This window comes from Globicephala melas, chromosome 12, assembly GCF_963455315.2.
Source record: "Globicephala melas chromosome 12, mGloMel1.2, whole genome shotgun sequence".
NCBI lineage: Eukaryota > Metazoa > Chordata > Mammalia > Artiodactyla > Delphinidae > Globicephala > Globicephala melas.
In genome coordinates, this window is record NC_083325.1 from 43,841,738 (window position 1) to 43,867,617 (window position 25,880).

The window sequence follows — 25,880 nt, forward strand, 5'->3', positions numbered from 1 at the left end:
CCTTACATTTAGGTCTTTAATCCATTTTGAGCTTATTTTTGTGTATGATGTTAGGGAGTGATCTAATCTCATACTTTTACATGTACCTGTCCAGTTTTCCCAGGACCACTTATTGAAGAGGCTGTCTTTTCTCCACTATACATTCCTGCCTCCTTTATCAAAGATAAGGTGACCATATGTGCGTGGGTTTATCTCTGGGCCTTCTATGCTGTTCCATTGATCTATATTTCTGTTTTTGTGCCAGTACCATACTGTCTTGATTACTGTAGCTTTGTAGTATAGTCTGAAGTCAGAGAGCCTGATTCCCCCAGCTCTGTTTTTCGTTCTCAAGATTGCTTTGGCTATTCGGGGTCTTTTGTGTTTTCATGCAAATTGTGAAATTTTTTGTTCTAGCTCAGTGAAAAATGCCAGTGGTGGTTTGATATGGATTGCATTGAATCTGTAGATTGCTTTGGGTAGTAGAGTCATTTTCACAATGTTGATTCTTCCAATCCAAGAACATGGTATATCTCTCCATCTATTTGTATCATCTTTAATTTCTTTCATCAGTGTCTTATAATTTTCTGCATACAGGTCTTTTGTCTCCTTAGGTAGGTTTATTCCTAGATATTTTATTCTTTTTGGTGCAATGGTAAATGGGAGTGTTTTCTTGATTTCACTTTCAAATTTTTCATCATTAGTGTATAGGAATGCCAGAGGTTTCTGTGCATTAATTTTGTATCCTGCTACTTTACCAAATTCATTGATTAGCTCTAGTAGTTTTCTGGTAGCATCTTTAGGATTCTCTATGTATAGTATCATGTCATCTGCAAACAGTGACAGCTTTACTTCTTTTCTGATTTGGATTCCTTTTATTTCCTTTTCTTCTCTGATTGCTGTGGCTAAAACTTCCAAAACTATGTTGAATAAGAGTGGTGAGAGTGGGCAACCTTGTCTTGTTCCTGATCTTAGTGGAAATGCTTTCAGTTTTTCACCATTGAGGATGATTTTGGCTGTGGGTTTGTCATATATGGCCTTTATTATGTTGTGGAAAGTTCCCTCTATGCCTACTTTCTGCAGGGTTTTAATCATAAATGGGTGTTGAATTTTGTCAAAAGCTTTCTCTGCATCTATTGAGATGATCATATGGTTTTTCTCCTTCAATTTGTTAATATGGTGTATCACGTTGATTGATTTGCATATATTGAAGAATCCTTGCATTCCTGGAATAAACCCCACTTGATCATGGTGTATGATCCTTTTAATGTGCTGTTGGATTCTTTTTGCTAGTATTTTATTGAGGATTTTTCCATCTATGTTCATCAGTGATATTGGCCTGTACTTTTCTTTCTTTGTCTGGTTTTGGTATCAGGGTGATGGTGGCCTCGTAGAATGAGTTTGGGAGTGTTCCTCCCTCTGCTATATTTTGGAAGAGTTTGAGAAGGATAGGTGTTAGCTCTTCTCTAAATGTTTGATAGAATTCGCCTGTGAATCCGTCTGGTCCTAGGCTTTTGCTTGTTGGAAGATTTTTAATCACAGTTTCAATTTCAGTGCTTGTGATTGGTCTGTTCATATTTTCTATTTCTTCCTGATTCAGTCTTGGCAGGTTGTGCATTGCTAAGAATTTGTCTATTTCTTCCAGGTTGTCCTATTATTGGCATAGAGTTGCTTGTAGTAATCTCTCATGATCTTTTGTATTTCTGCAGTGTCAGTTGTTACTTCTGCTTTTTCATTTCTAATTCTATTGATTTGAGTCTTCTCCCTTTTTTTCTTGGTGAGTCTGGCTAATGGTTTATCAATTTTGTTTATTTTCTCAAAGAACCAGCTTTTAGTTTTATTGATCTTTGCTATCGTTCCCTTCATTTCTTTTTCATTTATTTCTGATCTGATTTTTATGATTTCTTTCCTTCTGCTAACTTTGGGTTTTTTTTGTTCTTCTTTCTCTAATTGCTTTAGGTGCAAGGTTAGGTTGTTTATTCGAGATGTTTCCTGTTTCTTAAGGTAGGATTGTATTGCTATAAACTTCCCTCTTAGAACTGCTTTTCCTGCATCCCATAGGCTTTGGTCTTCGTGTCTCCATTGTCATTTGTTTCTAGGTATTTTTTTATTTCCTCTTTGATTTCTTCAGTGATCACTTCGTTATTAAGTAGTGTATTGTTTAGCCTCCATGTGTTTGTATTTTATACAGATCTTTTCCTGTAATTGATATCTAGTCTTATAGCGTTGTGGTCGGAACAGATACTTGATACAATTTCAATTTTCTTAAATTTACCAAGGATTGATTTGTGACCCAAGATATGATCTATCCTGGAGAATGTTTCATGAGCACTTGAGGAAAATGTGTATTCTGTTGTTTTTGGATGGAATGTCCTATAAATATCAATTAAGTCCATTTTGTTTAATGTGTCATTTAAAGCTTGTGTTTCCTTATTTATTTTCATTTTGGATGATCTGTCCATTGGTGAAAGTGGGGTGTTAAAGTCTTCCTACTATGAATGTGTTACTGTCGATTTCCCCTTTTTTGGCTGTTAGTATTTGCCTTATGTATTGAGGTGCTCCTATGTTGGGTGCATAAATATTTACAATTGTTATATCTTCTTCTTGGATCAATCCCTTGATCATTATGTAGTGTCCGTCTTTGTCTCTTTTAATAGTCTTTATTTTAAAGTCTATTTTGTTTTATATGAGGATTGCTACTCCAGCTTTCTTTTGGTTTCCATTTGCATGTAATATCTTTTTCCATCCCCTTACTTTCAGTCTGTATGTGTCTCTAGGTGTGAAGTGGGTCTCTTGTAGACAGCATATAGATGTGTCTTGTTTTTGAATCCATTCAGCCAGTCTGTGTCTTTTAGTGGGAGCATTTAATCCATTTACATTTAAGGTAATTACCAATATGTATGTTCCTATTCCCATTTTCTTAATTGTTTTGGGTTCGTTATTGTAGGTCTTTTCCTTCTCTTGTGTTTCTTGCCTAGAGAAGTTCCTTTAGCATTTGTTGTAAAGCTGGTTTGGTGGTGCTGAGCTCTCTTAGCTTTTGCTTGTCTGTAAAGGTTTTAATTTCTCCATCAAATCTGAATGAGATCCTTGCTGGGTAGAGTAATCTTGGTTGCAGGTTTTTCTCCTTCGTCACTTTAAATATGTCCTGCCAGTCCCTTCTGGCTTGCAGAGTTTCTGCTGAAAGATCAGCTGTTAACCTTATGGGGATTCCCTTGTGTGTTATTTGTTGTTTTTCCCTTGCTGCTTTTAATATGTTTTCTTTGTATTTAATTTTTGACAGTTTGATTAATATGTGTCTTGGCGTATTTCTCCTTGGATTTATCCTGTATGGGACTCTCTGTGCTTCCTGGACTTGATTAACTATTTCCTTTCCCATATTAGGGAAGTTTTCAACTATAATCTCTTCAAATATTTTCTCAGTCCCTTTCTTTTTCTCTTCTTCTTCTGGAACCCCTATAATTCCAATGTTGGTGCATTTAATGTTGTCCCAGAGGTCTCTGAGACTGTCCTCAGTTCTTTTCATTCTTTTTTTCTTTATTCTGCTCTGCAGTAGTTATTTCCACTCTTTTATCTTCCAGGTCACTTATCCGTTCTTCTGCCTCAGTTATTCTGCTATTGATCCCATCTAGAGTATTTTTAATTTCATTTATTGTGTTGTTCGTCATTGCTTGTTTCATCTTTAGTTCTTCTAGGTCCTTGTTAAATATTTCTTGCATTTTGTCTATTCTATTTCCAAGATTTTGGATCATCTTTACTATCATTATTCTGAATTCTTTTTCAGGTAGACTGCCTATTTCATCTTCATTTGTTAGGTCTCGTGGGTTTGTATCTTCCTCCTTCATCTGCTGTGTGTTTTCCTGTGTTCTCCTTTCGCTTATCTTACTGTGTTTGAGGTCTCCTTTTTGCAGGCTGCAGGTTCGTAGTTCCCATTATTTTTGGTGTCTGTCCCCAGTGGCTAAAGTTGGTTCAGTGGGTTGTGTAGGCTTCCTGGTGGAGGGGACTAGTGCCTGTGTTCTGGTGGATGAGACTGGATCTTGTCATTCTGGTGTTCAGGTCCACGTCTGGTGGTGTGTTTTGGGGTGTCTGTGGCCTTATTATGATTTTAGGCAGCCTCTCTGCTAATGGGTGGGGTTGTGTTCCTGTCTTGCTAGTTGTTTGGCATAGGGTATCCAGCACTGTAGCTTGCTGGTCATTGAGTGAAGCTGGGTGCTGGTGTTGATATGGAGATCTCTGAGAGATTTTTGCCGTTTGATATTATGTGGAGCTGGGAGGTCTCTTGTGGACCAGTGTCCTGAAGTTGGCTCTCCCACCTCAGAGGCACAGCACTGACTCATGGCTGCAGCACCAAGAGCCTTTCATCCACACGGCTTAGAATAAAAGGGAGAAGAAAGAAAGAAAGGAAGGAAGAAAGGAAGAAAGAAAGAAAGAAAGAAAAGAGAGAGAGAGAGAGGGAGGGAGGGAGAGAGGGAGGGAGGGAGAGAGGGAGGGAGGAGGAAAGAAAGAAAGAAAGGAGGGAGGGAGGGAGGAGGAAGGAAGAAGGAAGGAAAGAAGATAAAATAAAATAAAATAAAGTAAGATAAAATAAAATAAAGTTATTAAAATTAAAAATAATTATTAAGAAAAAATTTTTTTAAAAAAGAAAAAAAATGGACAGTCAGAACACTAGGACAAATGGTAAAAGCAAAGCTATACAGACAAAAATCACACACAGAAGCATACACATACACACTCAGAAAGAGAAAAAGGGGGAAAAAAAAAATATATATATATATATCTCGCTGCTCCCAAAGTCCACCTCCTCAATTTGGGATGATTCGTTGTCTATTCAGGTATTCCACAGATGCAGGGTACATCAAGTTGATTGTGGAGGTTTAATCCGCTGCTCCTGAGGCTGCTGTGAGAGATTTCCCTTTCTCTTCTTTGTTCGCACAGCTCCTGGGGCTCAGCTTTGGATTTGGTCCTGCCTCTACGTGTAGGTCGCCTGAGGGCGTCTCTTCTTCGCTCAGACAGGACGGGGTTAAAGGAGCCGCTGACTCTGGGGCTCTGGCTCACTCAGGCCGGGGGGAGGGAGGGGTGCGGATGCGGGGTGAGCCTGACGTTGCACCAGCCTGAGGCGCGCCGTGCGTTCTCTCGGGGAAGTTGTCCCTGGATCCCAGGACCCTGGCAGTGGCGGGCTGCACAGGCTCCCCGGAAGGGGGGTGTCCATACCTGTGCTTGCATACAGGCTTCTTGGTGGCGGCATCAGCAGCCTTAGCGTCTCATGCCCATCTCTGGGGTCCGCGCTGTTAGCCCCGGCTCGCGCCTGTCTCTGGATCTCCTTTACACAGTGCTCTTAATCCCCTCTCCTCGCGTACCAGGAAACAGAGGGAAGAAAAAGTCTCTTGCCTCTTCAGCAGGTCCAGAATTTTCTCCGGACTCCCTCCCGGCTAGCCGTGGCGCACTAACCCCTTTAGGCTGTGTTCATGCCGCCAGTCCTCTCCCTACGCTCTGACCGAAGCCCGAGCCTCAGCTCCCAGCCCCGCCCGCCCCAGCGGGTGAGCAGACAAGCCTCTCGAGCTGGTGAGTGCTGGTCGGCACCGATCCTCTGTGCAGGAATCTCTCCGCTTTGCCCTCCGCACCCCTGTTGCTGTGCTCTCCTCCGGCGCTCGGAAGCTTCCCCCCTCCGCCCCCCGCAGTCTCCGCCCGCGAAGGGGCTTCCTAGTATGTGGAAACCTTTCCTCCTTCACAGCTCCCTTCCACTGGTGCAGGTCCCGTCCCTATTCTTTTGTCTCTGTTTATTCTTTTTTCTTTTGCCCTAACCAGGTACGTGGGGAGTTTCTTGTCTTTTGGGAGGTCTGAGGTCTTTTGCCGGCGTTCAGTAGGTGGTCTGTAGGAGTTGTTCCACATGTAGATGTATTTCTGATGTATCTGTGGGGAGGAAGCTGATCTCCGTGTCGTACTCTTCCGCCATCTTCCCGATTCCCCCCACCATAGTTTTAATTGTAAGGACTGAGTTGGGGATGTTTTGCCCTAGGAAGAGGAGTAGAAGCTTAAGGTATCTGAACTATTATCTTTTCTTCTTTGAATTAGTCTCACATTTAGTTGGGAGTCTGATTCCTGGCCGAACAACTAAGGCTTCTGAATACCAAGGACACTTCTTGATCTTCAACTTGGCAGCCTTTGTGTGCAATTAATATTTCCCCTAGGCTGAGCCTTTAAGCAGATTGCCCTTCTTTCCCCTGGTTCCTCTTTTCTTCTGGAGATAATATGAGAGAAAAAAAATCTGAGCTCATTATAAATTCAGTTGAAGTTCTTTCAACGGAATAAATTCAGTTGCTCTTTCTATGGCTTGCTCTCAGCACTATAGGAATAAGGTACAGGATCAGGTTCACGTCACCTGGCAGGTGAGTCTTATTCTGAGGCTACAAAAAACAATATTAGGGAAGGAAGTGAAAAGAGTATCTCACAGAGTGAATGAATCTAGTTATAGTTTATTAGAGATGCTTTTCTGTATTACTATGCTACTATGTTTAGTCTGTATTAGACATTTCTAATCACTTTTCTTTTTTTGTGTACTACTATATAATGAAATGCACTGGCTGTAGGTTGAATGAATTAATCTCACTTGGAGAATATGAAAAGGCAGTTTATTTTGCAGCAAACAGTCCTAGAAGAATTCTTCAAAACATTGGGACAGTGAGTAAATTTAAGGGTAAGCATTTCTCTCTGAACCTTACATATGTATGCTAATTATACTTTTTTTTTTCCTGATAGAATGGGAAGAGTATTGAACTGGGAAACAAGGTCTACCATTTACTCAGTTTCCTTACCTGTAACATTAAGGGGTTTGATTAGGTTTTCCAAATTAAATTATGAAATATTTCAAGTATACAGAAAAGTGTGAGAAACATAAATAACAGCCATGTACTTGCTATCAAGTTTTAATAAATGTTAATATTTTGTCAGATTTGCTCCACTTCCTTTAAAAAACAGCTTTGTTGTGGTGAGTTGACATACATACACTAAATTGTACATAAACTGTACAGTTTGTTAGGTTTTGACATATGTATCCTCCAAAAGTTCCCTCATTCCCTCAGTGATCCCTCCCTCCCATTACTCCCCACCCCTCCCATTGGTCTCCCTCCCAGAGCTTCCCTCAAGTCCCCAGGCAACTACTAATCTGCTTTCAGTCACCAAAGATTAGTTTGCATTTTCGAGAATTTTATATAAATGGAATCATATAGTAGGTATCCTTTTTTGACTGATTTCTTGCACTTAGCCTAATTATTTTGAAATTCATCCATGTTATTGCATCTATCAATAATTTATTCTTTTTTTTTGCTGCGTAGTGTTCCATTCTATGAATAAAAATCCTTTACCAGATATATGATGCAAATATTTTCTCCCAGTTTGTGGCTTGTCTTTTCATTCTCTTAACAGTGTCTTTCTTAGAGTAGAAGTCTTTAATTTGTTGAAATCTAATTTATGAGTTTTTTTTTAGGGATTGAGATTTTAGTGTCGTACCTAAGAAATCTGTGCTTAATCTGCAGAGATTTTTCTCCTATTTTTTTTTCCCTAAGGATTTTATAGCTTTAGGTTTACATTTAGGTCTATGATCCAGTTTGAATTATTATTATTATTATTATTTTTGCAGTAGGCGGGCCTCTCACTCTCACTGTTGTGGCCTCTCCCGTTGCGGAGCACAGGCTCCGGACGTGCAGGCTCAGTGGTCATGGCTCACAGGCACAGCCGCTCCGCGGCATGTGGGATCTTCCCGGACCAGGGCATGAACCCGCATCCCCTGCATCGACAGGTGGACTCTCAACCACTGCGCCACCAGGGAAGCCCCTGAGTTAATTTTTATATATGGTGTGAGGTATGGGTCAAAGTTTATTTTTTTGCTGAGAGCTATTCAGTTGTTCGAGGATAATTTATTAAAAAGACTTTCTCCACTGAATTGCCTTTGTACCTTTGTTGAAAATCAGTTGTCCATGGATGTGTTCTATTTCATTGATCTATTTATTTATCTTGATGCCTGTACTACACTGTCTTGATTACTGTAGCTTTATAGTAAGTGCTGAAATCAGATAGTGTTAGTCTTCTAACTCTGTTCTTCATCAGATTTGGTTTGGCTATTTTAGGTCTTTCGTATTTCTGTTTAAATTTTTGAAATCAGCTTGTAAATTTCTACAAAAAGACCTGCTGGGGATTGCACTGACTCTGTAGTTCAACTTAGGGAGAACAGACACTGAACAGTATTGAATTTTCTGATCCAGTGAACCCTTAAATATGGTATATCTCTCCATTTTTTTTAGGTCTTTTAAAATTTCTTTTAGCAATATTTTGTAGTTTTTAGTGTTCGGGGTTTTTTTTGTTTTGTTTTTTTGACATTGATGTTTAATTTTAAATGTTAAATGTTAAAATGTTTAATTTTTACTCAGAAGTTTCAGACATCTTATAAATACCCAGGAACTCTTTCTTTGGCTGTGCTCTGAATTTAGCATAAATTAAAAGTGATTTAAAAAATTTAAAAAAAATTTTTAAGTGATATTCGTATATTCCTGAGTTTCTTTCTCTTCTCCCTTTGACTTGGTCTACTCAAAGTAGGGATTGCAAGTTTAAGTAAAACTCAGTGCTTGCAATTAATGCTTAAATAAATATAATTACAGTGAAATTGGAAAACAGCCAACTTTTATTCATTTTCTAGGTATGTGGATTTTATTCTGAGAAGTTCACCAATACTAGACTGGTGGTACTTACTGAGTGTTTCTGAGAATCACAAAATATTCTTTTATTTTAAAACTAAGATGCATTTTTAAAAGATGAGAAGCTCAGAAGGAGATGCAGGGGTATACATAAAGGGGAGGTATACTCAATGTAGCTTACAAATCTAGAGATTAATTAGTCTTATCTTAGTTCTAAGTGGAAATTCTTGATGTCAAATATATACAGCTTGTTTTAAATAAATTTCTTAAAAATACCTTTAAATTCAGCAATTTGAACAAAAACATGCTTTTACCTGAACACAGAAAATCTGTTGTCTACACATAGTGTATATAAACATATGTATTTATGGAGATCGCATGACTATGAATTGTGTGCAAATGGGCGTGTCTCATATTTTTGCCCACACAGTTTTCAGTATTTGATCCTAGTACACTGTAACACAGTGTAATTTTATAGTTTTTATTCAGTGGACTTGAAGTCAAGAAACCATCCCAATTATTTACAATTTAATAACTGAGTGATTATCAGATCATGTTACACTGCAAAAGTATTCTTATATCATGAATGCTGACACAGGGCATTTTGGGTGTTAAACAGTAACTTTCATAAGTCTGAGGTTTAAATTAGCATATGCATATGGCATATGTGGGGAAAATGCCACAAAATTTAATCAACTTATTATAATTACAGAGTTGTATAACCATTACTGAAATTTAATTTTAGAACATTTTCATTATTCCAAAAAAAAACCTTGTACCAATTAACTCCTCATTCTCTATTGCTTATCCTCCAAACCCTGGGTAACCACTAATCTACTTGCTGTCTGTATAGATTTACTTATTCTGGACCTTTCATATAAATATGATAATACAATAAATAGTCTTTTGTGACTAGCTTCTTTCACTTAGCTTAATTTTTTTTTTTTTTTTCGGTACGCGGGCCTCTCACTGTTGTGGCCTCTCCCATTGGGGAGCACAGGCTCCGGACGCACAGGCCCAGCGGCCATGGCTCACGGGCCCAGCCGCTCCGCGGCATGTGGGATCTTTCCGGACCGGGGCACGAACCCGTGTTCCCTGCATTGGCAGGCGGACTCTCAACCACTGTGCCACCAGGGAAGCCCTAGCTTAATGTTTTTGAGGTTCATTTATGCCATAGCATGTATCAGTAGTTCATTCCTTTTTATGGTGAAATAATATTCCATTGTATGGATGTACTGTATTTTGTTTATCCATTCATCTGCTTATGGTCATTTGAGTTGTTTCTACTTTTTGGTTATTATGAATAATGCAACTGAGCGTTTCTGTACAAGTTTTTGTGTGGATATGTTTTTATTTTTCTTGGATAGATACCTAGGAATAGAATTTCTCGGTTAGGGACTTCCCTGGTGGTCCAGTGGCTAAGACTCTGAGCTCCCAGTGCAGGGGGCCTGGGTTCGAACCCTGGTCAGGGAACTAGATCCCACATGCGGCAACTAAGAGTTTGCATGCTGCAACTAAAGATTCTGTGTACTGCAACTAAAGATCCCACATGCGGCAACTAAGAGTTTGCATGCTGCAACTAAAGATTCTGTGTACCGCAACTAAAGATCCTACAGGCTGCAATGAAGATCCCACAAGTGGCAGCAAAGATCCTGCCTGCCACAGCTAAGACCTGGCACAGCCAAACAAACAAATAAATAAATAAATAAGAATTTCTGGGTTATATGGAAACTCTGTGTTAATACTTTGAGGAACTGCTAAACTTTGCACTATTTTCCATTTCCACCACCAGTGTATGAGTTCTCATTTCTCCACATCCTTACCAATACTTGTAATGTCTATCTTTTTTTGTGTGTATTTTTTTTTACATCTTTATTGGAGTATAATTGCTTTACAGTGGTGTGTTAGTTTCTGCTGTATAACAAAGTGAATCAGTTATACATATACATATGTTCCCATATCTCTTCCCTCTTGCGTCTCCCTCCCTCCCACCCTCCCTATCCCACCCCTCTAGGTGGTCACAAAGCACCGAGCTGATCTCCTTGTGCTATGCGGCTGCTTTCCACTAGCTATGTATTTTACGTTTGGTAGTGTATATATGTCCATGCCACTCTCTTGCTTTGTCACAGCTCACCCTTCCCCCTCCCCATATCCTCAAGTCCGTTCTCCAGTAGATCTGTGTCTTTATTCCTGTCTTACCCCTAGGTTCTTCATGACATTTTTTTTCTTAGATTCCATATATATGTATTAGCATACGGTAGTTGTCTTTCTCTTTCTGACTTACTTCACTCTGTATGACAGACTCTGGGTCCATCCACCTCATTACAAATAGCTCAATTTTGTTTCTTTTTATGGCTGAGTAATATTCCATTGTATATATGTGCCACATCTTCTTTATCCATTCATCCGATGATGGACACTTAGGTTGTTTCCGTCTTTGGGCTATTGTAAATAGAGCTGCAGTGAACATTTTGGTACATGTAATGTCTCTCTTTTTTTTTTCTTTTTTTTGCGGCATGCGGGCCTCTCACTGTTGTGGCCTCTCCCCTTGCGGAGCACAGGCTCCGGACGCGCAGGCTCAGCAGCCATGGCTCACGGGCCCAGCCGCTCCGTGGCATGTGGGATCTTCCTGGACTGGGGCACAAACCTGTGTCCCCTGCATCGGCAGGAGGACTCTCAACCACTGCGCCACCAGGGAAGCCCAATGTCTGTCTTTTTTTTTTTTTTTTTGCGTGTCATTTTGATTAAAGTCTTTCTAATCTGTGTGAAGTGGTATCTTGTTTTTTTTTTCCTCATTGTGGTTTTAATTTGCATATCCTGAATGACTAACAATGTTGAGCATCTTTTCATGTGCCTGTTGGCCATTTTATCTTCTTTGGAGAATTGTCTATTCTTTGCCCATTTGATAATTGTTTTATTTGTGCTTTTATTATTGAGTTGCAAGTGCTCTTTTTAATTCCAGGTAAAAATCCCTTATCAGATAGGTGATATGCAAATATTTTCTTCTAGTCTGTGGATTGCATTTTTGCTTTCTTGTTGGTGGTTTTTTTGTTGTTGTTCATTTGTTTGTTTTAAATTTTTTTTGATGTGGACCACTTTTAAAGTCTTTATTGAATCTGTTACAATATTGCTTCTGTTTTATGTTTTGGTTTTTTGGCCACGAGGTGTGTGGGATATTAGCTCCTTTACCAGGGATCGAACCCCCACCCACCCTGCACTGGAAGGCAAAGTCCCAAGACGGACCGCCAGGGAAGTCCCTCTTGTTGGTGTTTTTTGAGGTGCAAAAGGTTTTAATTTTGATGAAGTCCCATTTACTGATCTTTTTTAATGGCTGTGCTTTTGGTTTTGTATCTTAAGAAATCTTTGCCTAACTTAAGATCCTATGTTTTCTTCTAAGAGTTTTATTCATTTAGGTCTGTGGTCTACGATGAGTTAATTTTTTTGTTTGGTGTGAGATAGGGGTCCAAATTCATTCTTTTGCATGTGGATATCCAGTTTTCCTAGCACCATTTATTGAAAAGACTTTTCTTTACCCATTAAACGGTTTTGGCCCCCCTTTGTAAGAAATCAATTAACCATAAATGTTTGAGGTTTTTTTCTAGACTCTTAATTCTATTCTGTTGCTCTAGATGTCCATCCTGTGCAATCATACTATCTTGATTACTGTAGTTTTGTAGTAAGTTTTGAAATTGGAAGTGTGATTCCATCTTTCTTTTGATTAGTATTAGCATGGTGTATCTTTTTTCCATACTTTTACTTTAATCTACTTAATTTGTGTCTTTGTATTTAAAGTCAGTGTCTTTTAGGCAACATGTACTTGGATCCTGCTTTTTTATACAGTCTGACAATATTTGTCTTTTAATTGGGGTGTTCAGATCATTTACATTTAATGTGATTGTTGACATGGTTGACTTTTATTTGTTTTCTGTTTTTTCTCATCTCTGTTATTTTTTTTCGCTTCTTCTACCGTCTTTTGGATTATTTGAATTTATTTATGATTCCATTTTTCTCCTTTCTTGATTTATGAGCCTATAACTCTTTGTTGTCTTATTTTGGTTGTTGCTTTAGGCTATATGGGTTATATCTTTAACTTATCACATTCTACATTCAGGTGATTATGTACTACTTCATGCATCCCCTGGTGGCGCAGTGGTTGAGAGTCCTCCTGCCGATGCGGGGGACATGGGTTCGTGCCCCGGTCTGGGAAGATCCCACATGCCGCGGAGCGGCTGGGCCCGTGAGCCATGGCCGCTGAGCCTGCGCGTCCGGAGCCTTTGCTCCGCAACGGGAGAGGCCACAGCAGTGAGAGGCCTGAGTACCGCCAAAAAAAAAAAAAAAAAAATTTAAAAACAGTATACAGTTTGATCCTTGAACAACATGAATTTTAACTGCACAGGTCCACTTATAGGTGGATTTTTTTCAATAAATACTTGTTATAGTAATACATGACCCATCATTGGTTTAATCTGTGGTTGTGGAACTGTGGATATGGAGGACCCATGTGGATACACGTATTCATGGATTTTTGACTGAGTGGGGGTCAGCGCCCCTAACCCCTGCGTTGTTCAGGGATCAACTCTACTTCTAAATGCTTATATTCATAGCATTTACCATTTCTGGTCTTTATTCCTTTGTGTAGATTGTTTTCCTGTCTTGTGTCATTTTCCTTCTGCTTGAAGGACTACCTTTAACCTTTCTTATAGTACAGGTCTGCTGGTAGTATATTCTTTCAGCTTTTTAAAAATTTTAAATAAAAGAAATTTTTTTTTGGCTGTACCATGCAGCTTGCAGGATCTTAGTTCCCTGACCAGAAATTGAACCCAGGCCCATGCCAGTGAAAGCGCTGAGTCCTAACCACTGGACTGCCAGGGAATTCCCATTTTATAGCTTTTTAAACTTTTTCTGGAGGCTCTGAAGTAGATTTCCATTCCATGCTGCTCTCCTAGCTTCTAGGTAGCTGTCAGCAATCTTTGGCGTTCCTTGGCTTGTAGACCCATCACTCCAACCTCTGCCTAGGTTTTCACATAGCATATGATATTTAGTCATTATCCAAAATATAAAGTTTAATCCACAAGCATTACTTAAAAATTATAAATACGTAATTTTAGATTAAAATTTTTAGAAAATGCAATGAGATGAAAATAAGAATATGAAGTAAGGAAAAGCAAACTATTACTTAAAAGTATTTGACTCAAAAACTTTTCTTCTCTTTGTAGCTGTTGGAAAAACTAGAGGAAAGCCTTTCCCATTACTCTTATTTTTTGAGGCTATCTTTAGCATAAGTCATGCTTTTAAACATCCTGTTGATGCAGAACTAACCCTGGAAGGAATCAAATGTGGATTATCTGAAAAACGTTTAGATTTAGTTATCAATTGGGTCACCCAGGAAAGGTAAGCAAAGTTAAACTTTTAACTTAATTTTGAAATTTGCTTAATAAAGTTTTTTGTTTTCAAATTTTAATAGTTTTCTTATCAGTACATTATTTGAGCATTTATTTCAAATCTCTGTTGCAACTAATCAGTCACAAAGTATTTACTAAGCATTCATGGATGGAGTAATAGAGCCTAGTCACAATGAGCCCGGATCAGGAGTTGACTCAAGGCAGCTGACAAGATGTTTCATGACCACTTAATGGTGCATGGAAGTTGATAGGTAAGGATAGAAAAGGATTGATCAGTATCATGCTGCTCAGAGGGATAAGGCAGGAACCTGTTTTCAGGCAGGCTGTGGATACATGTAAAGGGTAAACCCAGGAGAAAACTTGTAAGCAGGAGGGACATGGACCCAAGGTAGCATTTAAAAGAAAATACAAACCAGCAAGGACAGGCAGGAGGTGGCTTCTTGGAGTTGAGTCTCGGCACAAATTGGCAGATTTGTACCGGGGTTCCCTTAAATTGGTTTCCCTGGAACCAAAGACTGAAACAGGAATTTGGGTGTACATGGTTGACAGAAGGAGGGCTTCTGAAGAAAAACCTATAAGGGACTGAGTGAAACAGAACAGGGAAGGGGAAATAGCCAAGCAAGGACATGACCTCAGGGAAGTTCTAACCTTGGCCTTACTTATAGCGGGTTGGCTCTGAAGCATAAAACACATCACAGAGCTGTTCTCACTTGAGGCAAGGGGCCAGCCTTCCTTTCTTCTCCATCAGTCAGTCAAGGGCTGTGGGCTGCCTAGATGGGAATACATAAGTCTGGGCATGGTGGCTCCCACTAGCCCAGGGCAATTCCCTATGGAAGGGAAGGACCTGTGAGCCACTGGCAGCCAACACCCAGAGCAGCTGGGGAAGGGTACGTTGGCCCAGTAAGGAAGATTTGGGCAGGACGCCAAAACAGCATCTGCCTTAGTCAACCATTTGCACAATACAGATCTATATGCTTCTCACATTAAGTTCACTCCATCCAGGCATATCTTCTCTAGGATTTTGTGGTCAATTCTTGGGGAAACTTATAAGAGGAGGGTTAGCAGGAGGAACTATAGCCCTTGTTGCTAGGTCCTAGGGCTGTAATACGGTTTTTTTACAACTTTATTGAGATATAATTTACATAGAATAACCTATACATGTTTAAAGTGTACAATTTGATTAGTTTTTTAAAAACAGCATTATGAAGACACAATTGATACACAGTAGACCGCACATATTTAAGGTGTACAATTTAAGTTTTGACATATATATATATATATCCATGAAATCATCACCACAATCAAGATAATAAACATATCCATGACCCTCAAATGTTTCCTTATGTACCTTTGTAATGCCTCCTCCTTCATTCCACCACCTCTCAATAACCACTGATCTACTTCATGTTATTCTAGATTCGTTTTCGTTTTCTAGAATTTTATATATATGGAATCACACATTGTATATTCTTTTCTCTCCTTGGTCTGGCTTCTTTCACTTACATTTATTTTGAGATTCATACATATTAATTAGTACTCATTATCTTTCTCTATAACTCATTATAGATTCTTCTTACTTACAGTTTTGGTCTTGATAGCTTGTCTGGTAGAATGACTGTGGTTACCATGCCTTTATCAAACCATCTTTTTTTTTTTTTCTTGATTTTGATTTTATGTTGGAGTATAGTTGATTAACAATGTTGTATTAGTTTCAGGTGTACAGCAAAGTGATTCAGGTACACATATCCACACACATCTATTCTTTTCGAAATTCTTTTTTGTTTTTTTTGGCCATGCTGCATGGCATGCTGGATCTTAGATCCCTGAACAGGGATCAAACCTGTGCCCCCTGCAGTGGAAGCACAGAGTCTTAACTACTGGACCGCCATGGAAGTCCCCAAATTCTTTTCCCATTTATAAACCATGGTTATTGATTTACCCACTAACAGTGTTCAGTTGTCTTGGAACTACCCAGACAAGTAAGCTTCATGAATAAGTGGCCCAGACTCCATGTCAACTACCATTGCCTGATGGACACTACTTCCACAGCTCACACCTATGGGCTCATGCAAGGGTGGGGTTACCAAAGACCAACAGACAGGAGAAGAGAAAAAAACAAACCCAAATTTGGTTCATGGAAGGTTCAGATGGTGTCCAGGTGATGCCAACTTGTCACTTCATCTTTTGAAGACAGAGGAACATCCTTTAGGAAGACATGTACTCCTTAAACCAATGATAATTATATAGTGCTGTATTCCCAATACGTAGAATACTTGGGTCTGGGAAATGAAGAGTGGCCCTGCTCAACTATTACTCCCAGGAGCCTGCTTGGAGAGTGTGTTAGTCAGGATTCTCCAGAGAAACAGAAAAAATATATATAAATAAAAAATTGGCTCATATGATTATAGAGGCTGAGAAGTCCCAAGATCTGCAATCAGCAATGCAGAGAGTCAAGAGAGTCAATGCTGTAACTTCCAGTCCGAAAGCCGGCAGCCTTGAGACCCAAAGGCAGGAAAGACTGATGTCCCAGCTAAGTAGTCAGGCAGGAGGAGTTCCCTCTTTCTTGAGGAAGAGTCATCCTTTTTGTACCATTCAGGCCTTTAACCGATTGGATGAGGGCCACCCACATTCAGGAGAGCAATCTGCTTTACTCAGCCTGTCAGTTAAAATGTTACTCTCTTCAAATACATTCTCACAGACACACCCAAAATAATATTTGACCAAATATCTGTTGTTGGTCAAATAATATCAAGTGTCAACTTGATATTATTTGACCAACAACATCAAGTTGACACTTAGAATGAACCATCAGCACAGGGAGTTTGTGCTTCCCTTGCCTGCAACTTTAGGCTCTGTGAGTCTGGAAGTCCTGATTGACTTTATCATGAGAAGGCAGGACTATTGCTAAATAATGGGGCAAAGGGGAATATTTTTGGCACTCAGGCTCCCTATGCCCTTGAAGAGAGTATGATACCTGGATTTAGCTGATGTCATTTACTGCTTGGGAAATTTTATAACGGAAGGAGTGAGACAGGATAGGGAAAGAGCCAAGCAAGGATGTGAACTCAGGTGAAGTCTAGTATTAGTATTATAAAGAGAGAGCTGTGGAGCATAAGCCATACCGCAAAGTTGTTACCGCTTTTTTATGGGACTGGCTTTTTTTATCCCTTACTAGTCAGTCGTCAGCTCTAGATTACTAAGGGGTTGAAAGATAGGCATAACTTTCTAGGTGAGGTGGCTCCAGTCAGCTGAAGGCAATTCTTTGGAGGAGGGGCAGCTATGAGCTGTCAATAATCAGCTGGAGAAGGGGCACTGGCACAGTAAAGGGGACCTGAGTAGGCACCAAAACTGTGTCTACCAGCTTATGAAGATCAATCTGGAAATAGATAACAGCTCCTTTTGCTGGGTCTATGTGGGCATGGGTTGGGCTGTGAGTATTGGAAGGCAGAGTGACGAAAGGCCTCCCTGTCTTCTCTCTAGTAGCCATGGCCTTCTTGTTTTGCAGCCTGAGGGCTATGCTTTCTTGGCTCTAAATGCATAGGGACATAGAATACATATTAGAGACTAGGTACAGTTCTCATCTTTAAGAATTGTATCATAAGGGAGTAGATGGACAAATGTAAGCACTCCCTAAATAACAAATCCATGACTTAGAAATGTCCCAAACAAAAATGGCAAGTTTGCATACTACTACCTACTGCTACCCATTTCAAATTCATCATTTCCCTGCACAACTGTGGATAGTCATAAAACTGCCCTGGGTTGATCTCACTATTGTTTCCCAGCGCAAAGTAGCTTTCTCTCACCCTGTCTTGTTATGCCTTCACTTACTGTTCACACAGTAATTAATTATTCACATAATAATAATTATGTTCACGTAATTCCTGTTTTAGGAAACTTCTTCATATGTGTACCCCTCTTTTCAGCCTTTGCCTCCTCCTTTCTTTCCCTGCCTGGTCACACTTCTACACTCCCCACAAAAAGTACTTGTCAGGGAGCCCTGGAAATGGTGCAGGCATGAGGACAGCATCAGAAAGTGCATGTTCATTACTAACACCTGTTATCTAGTGCAAAGACACTTCAGACAAGATTAATTTCCTTACATATACTTGGCCCATTCTACCTCTTAGTTGTAAGAATTTAAACTCTTATGCATTTCCCTGAGTGCATAAAGTGGGAAAATACCACTGCATTTTTCCTGAATTATTCATATTTGTATTTCTGTATTTTTCTGGACATACCATTTAGCATAAATGTCTTTATTCTAAATAGGACAATTTTCTTTAACCCACTCAACTCTAGAGCATTCATGAGCTAATTAATATTGTTTGGATTTTCCATGTTTTGGGTTTCTTCTATTTAGATACCTTAGACACTATAAAAATCATTACGGCTTTACTCCATACCATATTGGTAGTGATTAATTTTAAAATATTAGATTTGAATCTTCTGGCAGCATTTTTATTTTTTCTTAAGCTTTGATGGAACTGTGTGGTAAAACTATGCACTAAAATTAGAAGGCTTTGGATAACTGTGGATTATACCTATTCATACATTTCAGGTCTCCATTAGAAACTCATAAAAACAAAAATCTGGCCTTTTTCAAAAAAATTATTGGATGACTACTACTGAAAATGTGCTACAGACTGAAAACAAGGCAAAACCTTGTTTTGGGTGTCTGACTGCTACCTCTTTTACCCCAGGGCTAGAATCCTTGTTTTTCTCACCCCCTGACCCCCGTCACACACACACACACACACACACACCCCACCCCACCCCCCACCACCACCCGCCACCTGCTTTTCCTTTGGGGCCAATTCCATTTTGGGGCTTGATCCTCCTTCTCCTTTTGGATAATTTTCTTTTTAATCATACTCTTTGCTTCTGATCATCCTTTTGGAAAGTGACAAACGAAGGCAGAGCAACCTTAGTCTCAACTCTGGCCTTCTCTCAGGTGGAACAGCATCGTGAGGGTGACCACTGAAAATAATGAAATAGTGGTATTAATAAGAAATAAATACTAAGATACTGGTATTTTCATGTTGCTCCAGTAATGCAGTCACTACAACAACTGAAATAATGACTTGTTCAGTCTCAGGAAACGTTGTGGCTTTAACTACCAAAACTTATATTTTGGTATTAAAATGTGGAAGTCGGGGAATTGCTTCCTAAATAATTGATTTGTACTCAGGAGCTGCCTTTTGCTTTTAAACCCACCTCTCTGCTGCCTGCCCCAACAAACACAGAGGGCTTTATCTACTTAATTTTCAATAGAGAGACATTTTGTAGGAGTTTCAGGATTTCATTTTATTGTTATTGGCATTATATTACATGTATACAGACACTAATATTATGTGACTGTTGTTATTCTGTAGCTATTAATTAAAAATATAATTATGGGACTTCCCTGGCAGTCCAGTGTTTAAGATTCCATGCTCCCAATGCAGGGAGCACGGGTTCGATCCCTGGTCAGGGAACTAAGATTCTGGATGCTGCATGACGTGGCCAAAAAACACCCAAACAATAAAGCCCAGTTTCAGTACAGCCAGTAATTAGAAGTGATATCTTTAATGATACCCAGATGTTTTTTGGCTTATGCGGATAGTTTCTAGGTGGAGTTAGTAGTACAGATGGTTCCCTTCAATTGTGTATGAAGATGGTGCACTAAAATTGATGAAAAGTGAAATCTACTTACTTGAGCCATCTCAAAAGAACTGTTTCTTCAGTCTCTCCTAATAGACACAGTCAAGTCCCTTTATTCCCCCCGTTGTCTCTTTCAAATCTATAACAATTAAAAAAAAAAACAACTGCTGTCGCACTTTCTGTTTTCGTTTTAGTACAAATGCTTGCAAGATCTGTTGGTAATTTTGAGCTAAAGATTTTGTCACTATCTTTAACCAACATTTAATAAGTTCTTACATTCTGCAGGGTGTTGGAATCTACATAACAGCTAAGAACATTGAGAGCCTCAATTATGAGAGAATTTTTGTTTACCTTGAAATTTTAAATCCCACCAATCTTTTCAGGAGAATTTTAACCTTGTTTGTAGATTTTTTTAAAAGTTGAGCTCAGTTTCACCGAAATTACTTCCCCCAAAGGAAGACATGCTGATTGGTTTTGTTCTTGTTGTTAAGTCTTGGATATGTTTAATTTCATCAGTTGCCTACTAACTTGGAATCCTTATAGACCATAGAAAATCCAGTTCTACTGTGCTGAATTTTCAAATATTTCATTCTCATCCATTCATCAGGAGCTCACTAATGTGTGCCCTGTTGATCTGCTTGCTCTAGGCTGACATTTTCTGAGGAGGCTGGGGATGTGATTTTTGATTATGGGGAGCAGGATACTTATAACAAGGCCAAGTGTCTGGCTTTAGCTCAGATTATCTATCGTGAATGTGGCCTGCGCAAGAAAGCTCTTCTTTGCCTGTGTAAACAGGGTCAAATTCAAGGGGCCATGGAATACATACAACAGTTCAAGGACTTTACTTCTGGTAAGTGAAAAAGGCTATTATCTGTATACATTCGAATTCTGGACTTGAATTGTAAGATCACCCATGATAGTAGGCAATATTTTGGACTTACACAATATAAAGCTTGTTTTGTGTATACCAGTAAATAGATTTCTTTTGTAATTTTTAGTGAAAACAGGTAAGCTGAAGCTGATTGACTTTGATGGTGGACATTCAAATACATTTTCTATTTCTTCATTACATAAACATTTAGTAAACTTGCAGATATTTGGACCATGCTACTTAAAGGATTTTTAAAAAGTAACTGAACTTATATATATCATTCTGAACTATAATATAAGCATTAGAAATGAAGAATTTGTGAAATAATGTTGATTTAAAAAGTTTGAAACACCTAGGTTGCAGCTGGGCAGTGATCTGAGAGAATTGTGGACCTTAGGGTGACCCTAGTTTTTTGTTTGTTTGTTTGTTTAATTTTGTTTATTTATTTTTGGCTGTGTTGGGTCTTCGTTTCTGTGCGTGGGCTTTCTCTAGTTGCAGCGAGTGGGGGCCACTCTTCGTCGCGGTGCACGGGCCTCTCACCATCGCGGCCTCTCTCGTTGTGGAGCACAGGCTCCAGACACGCAGGCTCAGCGGCCATAGCTCACGGGCCCAGTCGCTCCGCGGCATGTGGGATCCTCCCAGACCAGGGCTCGAACCCGTGTCCCCTGCATCGGCAGGCAGACTCCCAGCCACTACGCCACCAGGGAAGCCCCAGGGTGACCCTAGTTGAATGAGCTGATCTCTTATTATAGTCTAGTTCAGCAGTAGCCTTAATGTACAGGCAGTCCTGACATATCCCCATATCCCAGGCCTATGTCAATCCTGATTTTGCAAGCTGTGTACTCCAGTTCTAAGAAATTGCACAATGGAACAAAATATAGCACTTTTAGGTCACATTTTTCCAGGAGAAAGAATCTTTTATGGTCGTCGAATCTGATCATTTTCAAAGAGTAAATTGACTTTTACTTAGAATCTGTTTTTTAGAGTTATTAATTTTTGTCATTCATTATGTAACAGCATGCCCGATATTATTAGTGTAATAATAGCTATAGTTCAGCTTTTTACATGCCTTATCTCACTTAATCCTTATGTTAACTCTATGAACTAGGTTTGTTATTATCCTTTTTTTTTTTTTTTTTTTTTTTTTTTGCGGTACGCGGGCCTCTCACTGTTGTGGCCTCTCCCGTTGCGGAGCACAGGCTCCGGACGCGCAGGCTCAGCGGCCATGGCTCATGGGCCCAGGCGCTCCGCGGCATGTGGGATCTTCCCAGACCGGTGCACGAACCCATGTCCCCCGCATCGGCAGGCGGACTCTCAACCACTGCACCACCAGGGAAGCCCATCCCTATTTTATAGATGAAAAATAACTGTGTCCAAAGAGAGGCTAAGGCACAGACCAGTATGTAATTTGCCTATATAGACACAGCGATGGAACAGAATCTGGCAGAGTAGTTACGACACAATATTTGTTGAATGAATTATATATTTTATTAATATTATCTAATTTATACAGATTCAGTTTCTGTGTTAAGTATTATTTTTCCATAGAATTATTTTAGTCAAGAAATCAAGGTTTTAATTACTCTTGGAATTTTTATTGAATGAAATGTGAAGTTTCTTTTTTTGCTTGCAAAATTTGCCTTGCATGAGTATACAGAAATATGATTGACTCATTATCATATTATCCTGTTCCTCTAGTAGTGCGTTACACTGTAAAATAATTATACAGTCAGCCCTCCATATTCATGGGTTCCACATCCATGGATTCAGTGAACTTCAGATTGAAAATATTTGAAGGAAAAAAAATTCCAGAAAGTTCTAAAAAGCAAAACTTGTGTTTGCTGTGCACCAGCAATTATTTACATAACATTTGCATTGTATTTGCAACTATTTACATATTATTTACATTGTATTAGGTAATCCAGAGATGATTTAAAGTATATGGAAGGATGTGTGTAGGTTATATGAAAATACTATGCCATTTTGTATAAGAGACTTTTTATATAAGAGACTTGAGCATACTCAGATTTTGCTATCTGCAGGGGGTCCTGAAACCAAACCCCGTGGATATCAAGGGACAACTGTATATTGTACTAATGTAAGAAATATTAACTCTCCTATGTAATTAGAACCTTGATATTTATCCTCAGAATTTATTTAGTACAACATCATAAGATAATAATAACCTGAGGAAAATTAAGCTTAAAAGGTAGAAACAATGTTTGAAAAATTACTCTGCTTATTTTACTTTTTAATGACAAACAACCACAGCTTTCCAAAGGATCATCCTTGGCCTCAGGGGACAGACTCAGTTTGTTAATACTTTCTGGTTTCAGAAGAAAATGGTCTTTCTCAGATTTAGACTGTCAGCTTTACATTTACAAATCAAAGAAACAGAACAAAAACGGTGAAGTCCTAAAAAAGTCTTTTGTTCCAAAAGCATAAATCTGACTCATAGAGCATCTGTTTTAGAAGGAAAAACACTTCATTTTTCCTCCCTAATGATTTCTAGAATAAAGCCTGAAATGATTTGTTTGTTCACCTTCCCCATCGTCATTAAACAAGTGAATGTACCTGTCTGGTTATATTCTAGATATGGAATTCTAGACTCCGAGGCTAGAAACAATCTAGAAACTGGGTTATTCTAGATCCGAGGCTCTCAAACCTTCTGGTCTCAGGTCTCCTTCATAGTTTTAAAAAACATTGAAGATCCCAAAGAGTTTTTGTCTATGTGGGTTCTACCAATTGATATTTATCCTATTAGAAATTAAACCAGGGACTTCCCTGGTGGTGAGTGGTTAAGACTTTGCCTTCCAATGCAGGGGGTGTGGGTTCGATCCCTGGTCCAGGAGATAAGGTCCCACATGCCTTGCGGCCAAAAAAAAAACCAAAACAGAAAACAGAAGCGATATTGTAACAAATTCAATAAAGACTTTAACAAAAAAGAAATTAAACCAGAAAAAAATTTTTATTGGAGTATAGTTGATGTACAATATTATATGTTACAGGTGTACAATATAGTGATACACAATTTTTAAAGGTTATACTCCATTTATAGTTATTACAAAACATTGGCCATATTCCCTGTGTTGTACAATATATCCTTGTAGCTTATTTTATACTTAATAGTTGGTACCTTTTAATCTCCTACCCCTAAATTGTCCCTCCCCCTTTCCCTCTCCCCACTGGTAATGACTAGTTTGTTCTCTATATCTGTGAGTCTGTTTCTGTTTCGTTCTATTCTCAACTGGTTTTCAGCCAGGTTGAGCTTCTTCAGGTGGAGCGTGGGTGCCAGGAGCTGGGGGGTGGGGGGGTGGGAGAGGAGTTGGGGGGCAGAGTCTGCAGCCTATTGCCACACAGGTAGAGCTCCTGGAGGTGGCTCAGGCCATTCAGCGTATCAGGAGACAACGAGGCCAGCTCGTTGAAGGAGACGTCCGTGGTGTTGAGTGCCGGCAGTGCCCATCCCAGCAAGGGCAGGCTTCTCAGCTTATTGTGGGATATAATCAGGATCTCCAGCAGGGCAGTGTCACATCAGTCTGCAGGCTGGTCCGCTGGCTCTTCCCCAGGTGCAGCTGAGTGAGGTGAGTCAGATGCATCTATTTTTTTAGATTCCACATATTAAGTGAGATCATACAGTATTTGTCTTTCTTTGTCTGACTTAGTTCACTTAGCAAAATGCCCTCCAAGTCCATCCATGTTGCTGCAAATGGCAAAATTTCACGTTTAAAATAACAATAATAGGAAATTCCCTGGTAGTCCAGTGGTTAGGACTCTGTGCTTTCACTGCTGAGGGTGCAGGTTTAATAATCCTTAGTTGGGGAACTAAGATAGCACAAGTTGTGCCGCAAGGCCAAAAACAAAAACAAAAACAACCAACAGCAATAAACCAATTATGTATTGTCATAAGTAAAATATTTTTATGAAAAGTAACTTTTCCAAAGCTAAACAATTTAAGGAAAAGAGTGACACTGTTTTACATTTTTGTAAATCTCTGTAATGTCTGGTTTAGTAGAAGATAGCTGGCTTCCCATATCTGATCCTATATTCAGTCTATTGTAATATGTCATGTAGCTTCTGGAAAAACACCACTGTATATTTGTGAGAGAAGGAGAATAAAAAAGGCAAATTTTAGTATTTTTATGAAAATAGTTCTGACTTTATGGACCCTAGACCATATTTTGAGAACCACTGTTCTAAGTATCTAGGTATATGTGAGTTAAACAGTACCATGGTTGATATATAGACCCTTATAACCTTATTAAAATAGAACATACAAGATAAATAACGATCATTATTACATGTCAAACCAAGGAATAAGGAAATGCATTCTGAAGTAAGTAGAGGGGTAGGTTCATAGGATTTGAACTTGTGTCCTTTCTAATTAGTCAGAGACCATATCTTGTACATAATGGAGTAAATATTGGTTAATCAATTAATGGAGAAGAGTATTTGAATACTTGATTGAATGAAATGGAGAGAGATGGATGAGTTATGAAATGTTGGAGACAGGGTTGTCCTATATAAATAACTTCACCTTAGTGGAGGCCAGATTGAGCGACCCAAATCATAAACTTCTACCTCTTTTCTAGGGAAAATTTTTGAAGAATTATTTGACTTCATTGATATAGAATTATATTCTGCTATTCCTTGCTTCATCTTTTACCATTTCTCTTTCCTTCTCTCTCTCTCTCTTTGTGTGCGTATGCATATATATATATATATACATACACACAATGCACACACACATACATATTTATTATTTTGGAGGAGCAGCACCACAGATTGGAAGGTCATGGACTTTGGGGGTCAGATGAACTGTTCTTCTTTAGACTGTGTGTCTAATTCTGGGAAAACTAACCTCTCTAAGCCTGTTTCCTCACTTGTAATGTGAGAATAATAATATCTGACTTATACTGAATATTAGGTGTAGTAATTTAATATATGTAAGTTCACAGTACAATAAATATGTGTTTAATAAACACTAGATTACCTTGTATTACCTTTTAGAGTGCAGGTATGTTTACACGTAGTTCTTGAAATGCTCTCAAAAATTATTCTGAAAATTACCTCTGTTGTGGCCCAAGAATATTTTTACTTAAAAAAATTTAGTAAGTTAACACAAAGTTTATAAATTTAAGAATATAAATCATGATTGTAGCTTTAGATTATCTGAATGGTTAACTAGTAGACTAAACCATATGAAATTGCTTTTTTTTTTGAAGTAAAAAATGGTCAAGTGTAGGCAACTTCATATGGCTCAACCTCTAGCTACTTGAACTAGCAGCTTCTTAAAATCTTCATATT

The 25,880-nt window shown here is 38.9% G+C and overlaps 1 protein-coding gene across 2 annotated transcripts in view; it reads left to right on the forward strand.

Annotated features, from left to right (window-relative positions):
• The window catches only part of CLHC1 (clathrin heavy chain linker domain containing 1), a 40,036-nt gene that overhangs the window by 11,767 nt on the left and 2,389 nt on the right, over positions 1 to 25,880 (forward strand). For both annotated transcript variants that reach the window (XM_030877229.2, XM_070046850.1), the window contains 3 exons: positions 6,561 to 6,667; positions 13,877 to 14,051; positions 20,353 to 20,555. In XM_030877229.2, coding sequence (XP_030733089.1) covers positions 6,561 to 6,667; positions 13,877 to 14,051; positions 20,353 to 20,555 — 485 coding nt within the window. The remainder of the gene's footprint in view (positions 1 to 6,560; positions 6,668 to 13,876; positions 14,052 to 20,352; positions 20,556 to 25,880) is intronic.